The following is a 10,798-nucleotide window of genomic DNA, read 5'->3' on the forward strand; positions in this document are numbered from 1 at the left end:
AAACTTACACTTATAGCAGCGTTTGATATTTATTTATGTACAAAATGGTCATTCATCCTTGTTAGTATCTGAATCATTGTAAATTAGATTGGCGGGGAAACTTTATTTGCCAAACTTTGGGCTTGTGGCTTCATGAGTTTCTTTGTCTTTTTCGGTTGTAGTGTGGATTCTAGATAGTAATTTTAGAGCGTCGTGCTAATATTCCGTTTGTTTATTAATCATGCAGATAGAAAGGTTAAGGGTATAAAAACAGTTAAAATAAAAATTTCGAGACCTGGAAACGTCTATGCAAATCTTGGTTGGTGAAGAGTTCGGAAAAGTCAAAACACAACGTTTTTTTTCCTTCACGAATGAACTGTTCGTTGAAGTTATATATTCTTTGGATATTTTACCTCTTCGAATTATTTCATATCCGGTGGGCGTATATCCTAATTTAAAATGATCAACGTCGTAATATGAACGAAGAAATGATGAAATACTTGTAGCGTTTGGGTCTAGGCCCATACCAAGAAAGTATCTCATTCTACACATCAATGGAAGGATAGGTAGACGTATTAAAGTCAAGATCCTTAAACGAGTCCTCACCTTTTATGAAAATTGGGCAGATTTTTAAATTCGCTCAATTAAACCTCGGAGCTATTGACGTTAGCCATTCCAATTATAGTGGTAGCATAAACCACACCTTCAATAGTGATGAGATGATCATCGATCATTAACCTTAGTTTTTGATGAAGGATACGTAGATGTTATAGCTTTTGCATGATGCAACTATGGTCTTCTCAAAATGAGATTGTATGACGGTAACATATTTATGACGCGGAAGTCGAAATCGAATGGTACTCCTACTAATTGGATAGTGTCCTTCAGGCTACCCATTATTTATCGTCTTGACCTACCGAAACCTCTAACGCATAAGTCAAATGGCATAACTCGATCTCAGACAATATCGATGTACGAGTTTAAATCGTTCCTCTTGAAAAAATGCGCGATTTTCAAATTCAAAGTATTCATCAAAAATATTGCCTCCCATTTCACTTTACAATACGCGTCATGCGAATTGTATAGCGCGTCATGTGAATTAGTTGGTATTATCGCTTGACGAACTATACAATTTGTGTCATGCACTATACAATTCACGAACTATACATTACGCGTCACGAACCAATACATACATAATTGTGACGAAACAACTATAGTATTTTCACGAACCATATTATTCAGGTCACTAACAAATACATACATAATCGTCACGAATCAACTAACTATAACATAAAATGCACATTTAACATACTCATTTTCATGATGGTTGTCTTCTTCAAACTAGGGAGGGAGAATGTGATGGTTGTCTTCTTCAACCACTGTTGATGTTGAACGGAAAGTTGGAGAGTCGTGGAGATGAGGGAGAAACCGTTGCTGATGTTGAACGAGAAATTAGAGAGTCGTGGGGATGAGGGAGAAACCGATGTTGATGTTAAACAGTAAGTTAGAGAGTCGTGAGGATTAGGGAGAAACCGATATTGATGTTAAGCGGGAAGTTGGAGAGTCGTGGGGATGGGAAAGAGAGTTTAGGGAGAGTGGGAAACAGATATTGACGTTGACAGGAAGTTGGAGATTCATGGAAATGGAGAAAAGTGTTTAGAGTTTGTAGAGAAGGAGAAGATAAACCGAAAGAAAAGAGAGGGTTTATACCCAAATGAGATATTAAGAATAATATAGACATTTCACATGTTCAAAATATATATTTTTCAAACATTATTAAATTTGGGTAATTTTTTTTTTATTTTTTTTTTATTATTATTTTTTTATTTTTTTTTTGTCATTTCATAAAATTTCCCCTTATAATATATATATATATGTTATGTTTTTAAAAAATAATAAAATATTTACATCTATTTATCATATATTTATGTTCATATACACGATGTTCTTTATTTATTTCTTATTTTAATTAAATTTTAAAATCATATATCAATAAAAAAACATATAAATTAATCTATTTATTTTAAAATTAATTTATTAATATTTAAAATTAAGTTAATATAATATTCAAATTATTTTGAGTAAAAATATTAAAGTTATAAATATATAAATGAATTGAGAATTTTAAAACATCATTAAAAGATTTAGAAAGTCTATTTTATATAATATTAAATTTCTTAATAATTAATAATAGGGATTAGTTTTGTTGTAATTAAAAGAATAATAATTATTTGTAATTATAATATCTTGAGGCCTTATTTTACATATTACATTATCATCCATCCAATTAAGTCATTTGTTCCTCCCGCCTTCAATCTCCTCTATCACAGCAATAGTGAGAGCTTCGGGAGATCGAACTTGCGCTTTACCATCTCGTTTACCGGTTACTTAAATGTCAGGAAGGTGTTTGAACTTCGAAAATCCAATCCGAGACTCCATTTCCAGGATCAGATTCGCTCCAGAGTCCAACAACCTGCTCATTTCTTCCTGGGATTCCGTAAGATTTCTCTTTTTTCTTCACCCTTTGCTTTAATTTGTACTTTCCCTCCAATATTTTCCTGTAATTTAAGCGGGTTTGTCTATAAAAGTTGAAACCTTTTGGCGATTTCGTGCAGACTCTTCGAGTGTATGATGTAGATTCTTCTGTAACAAAAGTAGAGTTTCCGGCCGAGACTCCAATTCTTGATTGCTGCTTTCAGATTGAGTCGGTTGCTTTTAGTGCTGCTTCTGATGGATTTATTAAAAGGCTAGTCTCTGCTTCTTTATATTTGTGGATAGAAATGGCAGGAGATAGTTATTTGTATGAAAATCTATCTTGCTAACGGTATTATGCATTCCTGACCTAAATGTTGTTAGATAGTCACTACATCTTAGAAAGTATTATGTTTGAAAATTTGTAAATGTTACAATTTGTTTACTGCATCTACTTAATTTTAACTACAGTTTATTAGTTCAGATAATATTATAGTTACTTTTGTAATACTTACAATTAGTTTTCTTTGCAATTTGTTCAAATAATAGATTTACCGATATCTCTTAATTTAGTCCAGGAGATAATTGATTGACACAGAAGTTGATGCTATCGATATTTCAGTTATGATTTGCATTCAGGAACACATGATAACATCGGGAAGCACAGTGATACTGTGACTTGTCTGGAATATTCTGATGAAACTTGTAAGGTTCCTTACTAACCTTATTTGGGAAGTTTAATCTCTATCTAATGTATAATTTTTTGAACAATTTTTACATTTATTGGTACATTTTATGGTTTGGATTATGATAGTCCAGTTGTTTGCTTAAAGCTATCTATAGCCTATATCCTTACAAGTGTCCCAACATATTTAATGAAATGGTTGTGTGCTAAGTTGCTTACTCTTTGCTATTGTAGGCCAGTTAATCTCTACCGGATGGGACAAAAAAATGATGTCCTGGGATACAAGGTCTGCAAGTCATATTGGATGCTTTGAAACTCTAGATGCGAAGATCGAGACAATATCAATTTATGGCTTATATTTGATGGCTGCCTCTGGAAAATCAGTCAACATCTATGACTTGCGTGACTTGAGCAAATCTGTTCACACCAAAGAATTGTGTATGGAGACTAGAGTAAAGTGTGTTCGTCCAATTTTCAGCCCCCAAGGTACTTCCAGTTACCTTGTTTTAGATAAACTAATACAATAAGGTGTGCTCCATCAATCTTGTCTGTAATCCATGTTGGGTTATAAACTCTTAACAATGTGTCATTTGCAATTCCAGGGTTCGTAGCTGGATCATTTGATGGACGGGTGACATTGCAATATCATTATCCATCAAATGCTGTTGATACAGGGTTAGTAATGGGTTGCTCTTGAAAATCCAAAATCCTTATTTAGTACCTTTTCTATTGGTAGAATTGCTTTGCTTTAGCACACCAAGGACTTGTTTGATGTGGGTTAGTTCTAAATAACTCACTATCCAATCTACCATCACACCATTCAAATCACCAACCAAAATATCAAATACTCTCCATTTTTTCTAACTTTATTTATTCATTATATATTTATACCCTCCTTAAACAATCCCTTATGCAGTTATGCCCCTAATGTCTGTTTCATTAAGTAACCTCATTATTTATACTCTCCATCATCTCCTGCTCCAACTCAAAAATATTGGGATATAATGTAGCTTTTAGAAAAAGATATTTGAAAATAGGTTCTTCATAGGGTTTTGATTAGTTCCCAAAAAGAAGATTATATGACATTCCTATTTGGAAACTAGAATTTTGTTCCAATCTTGTTTAAAAACAGCTAAACTAAAATTGAATTTGATTTGTTTTCATTTGGTATTAAATAAATTCTCGATAATGATCCATATTATAGTGTGATTTTTGTTGATTCGTATACATTATTTTCTAGATCATGATTCTAATTTCTAACTCTAGTCTATTTATTTTGCTTCATTTTGTTTCTAGATTTTTTTAAGGATCAAATTAATTTTTACTGTCATTTTGATTTTTGACAAATATAACAAATGTTGATTTCTTTTCAAATCATGATCAATATGATTTTTTTTTTTTTTTAACAAATCAACCCAATTCTGATGCTATAAACTAATCTTGTAGGTATACATTCCGTTGTCATCCGAAGTCTAAAGACAAAAAACATCTTCTAGCATCAGTAAATGACATAGTATTCAATCCTTGGTATGTTCTACTCTTTAGTAAGCCATTTTAGACTGTTAATCATTTTCTCTAAGAAGTGGTTTTCTTGTTTAGCTTAAATGGTGCATTTGTTACTGGGGACAACGAGGGATATGTAATACTATGGAATGCTCAAAGTAAGAGAAAAATACTAGAGGTGTGTAGACCTTTTCTATGTCTATCTAATAAGAACATGAAAATTCCATGGTATCTTCCTTTTCTCGTTTCAACTGTTGTCTATTGAGCTAACTTTTTTTCGATAAAAATGTCTAATGAAACTAACTTGTAACATACCAGCCCAGAGATTTTGAATTTGTAGAAGAAAGAGATGACAACTTGATTTAGATAAAATTTCGACCGCTGTATGTTCTGTAACAACTTTGGCAAAACAGAATGAGGTCCTTGAACATATGAGATATAGGAGTAGTAACATGGAGAAGAAGATCTCTAATACTACTACTTACATAATTCGGTGACAATCCTTATGTTTGATTTTTCACAATCTTTTTGTGCTTCTCCATTATCAGCTGCCCAGATATCCCAATAGTGTGGCATCCTTATCATATAACCATAAAGGGCAACTACTAGCTGTTGCATCAAGCCACACATACCAAGAACTAAACGAAATGTGAGTTACACTTTTTTTAATTCAATTCCAATTCTAATTATATTTGCAATTTGTTGTTTTGAGGTCTATTGCCTATCATTAAGGTTGGTTGTATAATTTTCTATTATGGTGACAGAGAGGATACAACTCATATATTTGTGGTTGAAATGGATGCTGAAATTCCAAAAGAAGAAAACATTATCTAAAAAATAGGTAAATACCATTTTATATTATCTTTACATCCTGTTCATGATCTCTCTAGTTTCTTAGCAAAAATAACTCTTCAGTCTTATTTGGAAACAATTTTGTTTCTAAATCTATATTTAGTGACTTTCAAATAAATTTTTTTATAAACATTGAGTTTTTCTTAGGAAGCTACAATTATAGTCTCACTTTTTTTTAGAACGCTGAGTTTCGCAACACTTTTCAAAGTGTAATTAATTCCCGAATGTAAAACATATAGCCCGCAAACACACTCAATCAATTTAACAATACATATTAAACATGTTGCTCGACAGGCTCGAACTTAGGACCTTAGAGGCGTCGGAGATATCTACTTTTTTTTGTCGCTGGTATGACTTTAACTTATAGTGTTCCTAGTGGAATTGTACTTGTATCTCTTAATGAGTTGTAATGATTCCTTCTAAATCTTTGACATCACTTAGGTGCAATATGTAAGTTTCTCTCTTAACTTTACTATCTTATTTTGTCACAATTACTATTGACATTGATTTTTGGTTTGTATAAGATTGTTTTTTAACCATTTTCAGATCAGTGTAATTTTAGTTTTATTTGGTATAAAAATAATGGTCTAAATTATTATCTTAGATTATTATGAATTTCTAAAAACATAATAATAAATGTGAATTTTTCATATATAATCCTGATACTGTAAGAAGGGATACAAATAGGCAAACTTGGGCAATCCAAACCAAATGAATTAACTATTCAATCCATTTAATTTAACCTATGGTTTTAGTTCACCACAAATAAGTTTATTATTATTCATAATAAGAAAATTCAATATTTTTTAACATTTTATACAAGTGCCCTTACTATTTTATTTATTTATTTATCAGAAAGAGTATTAAAGATATAACTGTTATATAAGTCACTTTGTCTGTAATGATAAGTTTATGATTATTTCCTTTAGATCTGTGTTCATTGCCCAATTTATTCTTTGAAACTGATATTGGTGATAACTTCTGTATGAGTTCGGAACTTATTGTTGAAATTGATTAGTTGTAACAGTTTTGCGAATCAAGATTGCCTAACTTTCACAGTTTTAATTGAATTTTCGGATGGATTGTTCTTGAGCTTATAATCCTTTATAATATTAATTTTGTTATTTGATATTTTACACAAATATACTAGAATTAATTGAGTTTCTCTACTTTTATTTTAAAATATTTTAATTAATTCTCGACAACATATTTAATATCTAATCATGATACTTTTATTTAGTTAATTTTAGAGGGTTGTGTTATTTAAAATAGTATAATATTAACATTTTTAACATTAAAATCTATTTCTTTATTATATTCAATATAATATTTCTTTATATTCTAAGATAAATAAGTGTTTTTGTTTAATTTAATTAAAATGTACACATAATTTAAGGATTCAAATAAGATAATGATTTATTATTTGGCCTACTTTTTTTCGATCCAAATTTGATGCATCATATTGGTATTGAGTGGATGATACTTAAGTCAATATCAACGTTGATAAATTCTGATAGAAACTACGAGCTCAGTTGGATTAAGTCGCTAAGTTTTTATCCCGGTTATCTCATGGTGGGTCATTTGATTAAAAAAACATAGAACGTTCAGTGACCACGGTCGACCAAATTATTTAATCCACAATTATGACAATAGGGAAGGTCTATTCGGGAAAATTGGTGGTGACAATCGCTGAGCTTATTGATCTTTTTTATAATCTTTGAGCTCCCGTTATTTTTTTAGTGTGTTTCGTTGTTGAGGATTTTGACTTATGTTTTCATTGTTGTTTACAAATGTTTAATTTCATTGTATTTCGGGTGTGTTTTGTAACACTTTGTATGGTCGTTCGGATTTTGTATTAATTTTATGTTAAATTCAAATGACTATCATTTGTATATCGTATTATATTCACATTATAATTATAATTATAATTATAATTATAATTATATATATATATATATATATATATATATATATATATATATTTAGTCAAATTTCTCTTTATTGTTTTATCCTTCAAAGTTAACATTTTTACCAAATCACTTAAAACATAGTGAAATATAATTATAAATTTTGTTATTATTATTATTTTTTAAATATAGTGAAATTTTATGACCTTCATAACCCAAAACCGGACATTTATAAAGAAAAACAAAAAAAAGGACTGGTAACAGCAGATCAAGTGATGATCAACTGCTGCAATCTTTGGTATATCCTTGAAGTCTCCACACCAATCCTACAAACCTTTACCTGAAAGAATTTTCATTTGATTTTAATCAAATCTCTAGCATAAAATCATTTATCATAAATTCAAATATTAATTATATTTAATTTAGAGAGGATTAAAGGTTGAAATATTTCAATTACCTGAGCATGAATAATGTGAAAGATGTTGAAACCCTTTGTAGAAATGTTAGCACTAACAACCTCAGCTCCTTCATCTTCAAGAATGTCAATAACTTGACTAAGCATAAAGCTCCTTATCATTCCACTTACAATTATCACTTCCAAGGTAGAATCCGACTCTTTTAACTGTATATTTGGCCTTAAAATACTTGACATTGAGTTTTCAACATAAGCTTTTTTATCCCGGGTAATTCGCTCTTTTGTTTGCTTTAGTTCCGCCACATTTTGACTCAATTCGTTGATGTATGCAGTTGCTCGATCTATTTGCTCTTCTTGTGAATGAGAAACCTACGAGAATGTAAAAAAATAGTGTTTTTAATCAATGTTCAATTTAATAAAAGAGTAACCACGATTTCTCATATCGAATCTCTTCCAAAATTAAGACTAGATGAACTAGACAAGACTTGTATAGGATGTTAATTTATATCAAATCTTTGAAAAGGAATACCTTTTTTTTTCAATTTTGAGAATTGTATTTCAATTCAGATTTAACTAGTTTCATTAAAAAAATGTATATAATTCATATTTTGAAACATTTAGATCCGGATTCGGGTTTGAATCAATTTTTTATAATTTTTTAATTTTTTTTTTCAAATATCTAATTATAATATTGATTTATATGAAATAATATTCTGAAATATATCTTATAATTTAATAAGGTGTTTCTATTTAAATTCAGCTATATTCCAGTTGCAGGTGTTTTTGGATTATTAAATTTTGAACACATGTTTTGATATATAATTATACTGCATGTGTGAATAAATAACTCAGAACAAGCCTAGTATCAATATGTAACTTATATTTTTTAAACACTGATTAAACATAATATAAAAATGTTATATATGCTATGTTTGGATGATTTTAGAATTCGCATTGAAATACCATTTCCAATTTCAGACCTTAAATTATAATTCAATTTTTATGTTTAAAAAAATTTTATAATTATAATTAAATTTTAATTTATATGTTTGAAAAAATGCAATAAAAACAATTTAAATATATATTATTAAAATATTTGTTTGACACAACCTATTATGCTTGATCAAGTATCAAGTGTCTTTCTTTTCTTTAGTGCTCGATTCTAATGGAAAAAAAAAATTATCGATATAAAATGTTAACTTATTAAATTTTAAATATATATATAAGTTTCACATTTTAACTTTCTAAACTAAAAAATAATTATCAATTTAACGTGTTATAAATTATAAAATAATAATATATATTTTTTTAAAAACATAAAAAATAAATTAGAATTAGAATTTTGAACAAATAAAAATATTCAAAATTATAAAAATATAATAGTTTAAATTTTTTTGAAATTTTAATTTCAATTATGTAGTCTTAATCTAGGAATTGAAATTAGACTCCAATTCTAATTTAAATTTTATGTTACCAAACTCACCATAAATAGTTTAATAAAAGTAAACTTAACTTAATTATAATGGGTTTTTTAATATAAGCTTAATACATTTGTTAGATGTGGACCCTTTGAATATTCCTTGTTCAAATACTTCTTGCTCTTTGTTTGTAACATTAGTGTTTAAATTTAATCTGAATTAATATATATCTCTTTAAATGAAAAAGAAGAAAATTGCACCATTTGACTGAATGATTAAATGATTTGAATAATTGGTTATTTGGGATTTCAAATCAACTATAGAATAATTATAATAAAAATCAAATTATAATTATTGAAAAGAAAAAGAGAAAAAAGAATATTAGTATTGTGAGAGAAAGAAATACCTTGGAGAGATGGGAATGAGGGTCAGGTGGGATAAGAGAGGTGAGCTTTGAGAAGAGAGATTTCATGTTGATCCTCCTATTCCTTTCTACTGTTTTCCTGTCCATTTTTTTTTTTTTTTTGAGATTTATGAATTGAATTGATACTTCTTTCTTTTTTTCTTTTGCTATATATATAGAGAGGAAGAAAATACCGAGTGGAAGTGGGCTCCAGTACTAATATAACTCTGTAAACCCTAAATCATTTCATATGTATATATTTCCCGGAAGTAAGTAAGTTTTGAATTTGGCCGCCGCGCTTCCACCGACCAAATTTCAACTCTCTCCAGTTTAACAACAACCACCAACACCTTATTAACAATTTCAATTACACACCATAACACAAATAAATAAATAAATAAATAAATAAATAAATAAACTAATTAAATGTGTAAAAAATACTTATCTACTAAAAATATATTCTACTAATATTTAACAGTTTTACTTTATACCATGTGCAGCCTGCAGCAAAAAATAATATAAATTACACAGAATAAAAAGAGGAGTGATTTGGTGAGGGAATGACATGGCATCACCTTCATTGGATGGAAGATGTAAAAGTGTGAGGAAAGGGAGAAAATAGAGAAATTATTTGATTTTTTTAACGAATAAGATTATGCCATGTCATTCCCTCACCAAATTCCCTCACTTAATCATTTCTCGAATAAAAAATAACTTTGTTAAGGGCATGTTTGATAACAGTTATGAGTCTGCTAAAAAATGGAGATATATTTTTAACTTATTAGTTTGGTTGATAGGTATATTAATTTTATTATTTATATTTATTTAATAATTCAATGATAAATTAAAAATAATTTTAGTATTACAAGTATAACTAAATAAGATACAAATATTACTAAAATTTAAATATATATATATATATTGTTATTTTGTAGATTAAACTTTTTAAACATATATTTGTTTATATTATTTAATATACCTATAAACAATTTATAATAAAAAAAATTAGAAGGAACTCAATTCAATAACGTGTTCATTTATATTGTCACGTTGACATGTATGTTTTTCCTTTTTTTTTTTTTTTGGAAAAAAAATGTTGTGTGGATACTTCATTTTGATTAAACATGTTAAATAAAAATTAATTTTAAAAATATTTATTTCTTA

The 10,798-nt window shown here is 28.5% G+C and overlaps 2 protein-coding genes across 2 annotated transcripts; one reads left to right on the top strand and one right to left on the bottom strand.

Moving 5' to 3' along the window:
• The first annotated feature begins 2,281 nt into the window (after positions 1 to 2,281).
• On the top strand, positions 2,282 to 6,006 carry LOC124921410 (mitotic checkpoint protein BUB3.3). Its single transcript, XM_047462071.1, has 10 exons — positions 2,282 to 2,476; positions 2,595 to 2,725; positions 3,074 to 3,156; positions 3,371 to 3,622; positions 3,739 to 3,811; positions 4,583 to 4,663; positions 4,736 to 4,817; positions 5,188 to 5,288; positions 5,404 to 5,480; positions 5,786 to 6,006. Exons 1-9 carry the CDS (start codon positions 2,372 to 2,374, stop codon positions 5,471 to 5,473), a joined length of 978 nt encoding a protein of 325 aa, XP_047318027.1. The 5' UTR covers positions 2,282 to 2,371; the 3' UTR covers positions 5,474 to 5,480; positions 5,786 to 6,006.
• A 1,595-nt stretch (positions 6,007 to 7,601) lies between these two features.
• Positions 7,602 to 9,763, bottom strand: LOC124922726 (transcription factor bHLH167-like). The gene is made up of 3 exons (XM_047463441.1): positions 9,638 to 9,763; positions 7,856 to 8,182; positions 7,602 to 7,738 (listed from the first exon to the last, which is right to left on the bottom strand). Exons 1-3 carry the CDS (start codon positions 9,740 to 9,742, stop codon positions 7,667 to 7,669), a joined length of 504 nt encoding a protein of 167 aa, XP_047319397.1. The 5' UTR covers positions 9,743 to 9,763; the 3' UTR covers positions 7,602 to 7,666.
• Positions 9,764 to 10,798: the final 1,035 nt, after the last annotated feature.

This window comes from Impatiens glandulifera, chromosome 1 (genome assembly GCF_907164915.1).
Source record: "Impatiens glandulifera chromosome 1, dImpGla2.1, whole genome shotgun sequence".
Taxonomy (NCBI): domain Eukaryota; kingdom Viridiplantae; phylum Streptophyta; class Magnoliopsida; order Ericales; family Balsaminaceae; genus Impatiens; species Impatiens glandulifera.

What these genes read in the sequence shown, in the direction of transcription:
- LOC124921410 (XM_047462071.1), top strand. Translation starts at nt 2,372, where the DNA reads ATGTCAGGAAGGTGTTTGAACTTCGAAAATCCAATCCGAGACTCCATT. An exon ending in TCAAATGCTGTTGATACAGG is followed by an intron (nt 3,812 to 4,582) that starts GTTAGTAATGGG and finishes CTAATCTTGTAG; the next exon opens with GTATACATTCCGTTGTCATC. An exon ending in GTAAGAGAAAAATACTAGAG is followed by an intron (nt 4,818 to 5,187) that starts GTGTGTAGACCT and finishes CTCCATTATCAG; the next exon opens with CTGCCCAGATATCCCAATAG.
- LOC124922726 (XM_047463441.1), bottom strand. Translation starts at nt 9,742, where the DNA reads ATGGACAGGAAAACAGTAGAAAGGAATAGGAGGATCAACATGAAATCT. An exon ending in CTCATTCCCATCTCTCCAAG is followed by an intron (nt 8,183 to 9,637) that starts GTATTTCTTTCT and finishes ACATTCTCGTAG; the next exon opens with GTTTCTCATTCACAAGAAGA. An exon ending in TTCACATTATTCATGCTCAG is followed by an intron (nt 7,739 to 7,855) that starts GTAATTGAAATA and finishes AAATTCTTTCAG; the next exon opens with GTAAAGGTTTGTAGGATTGG.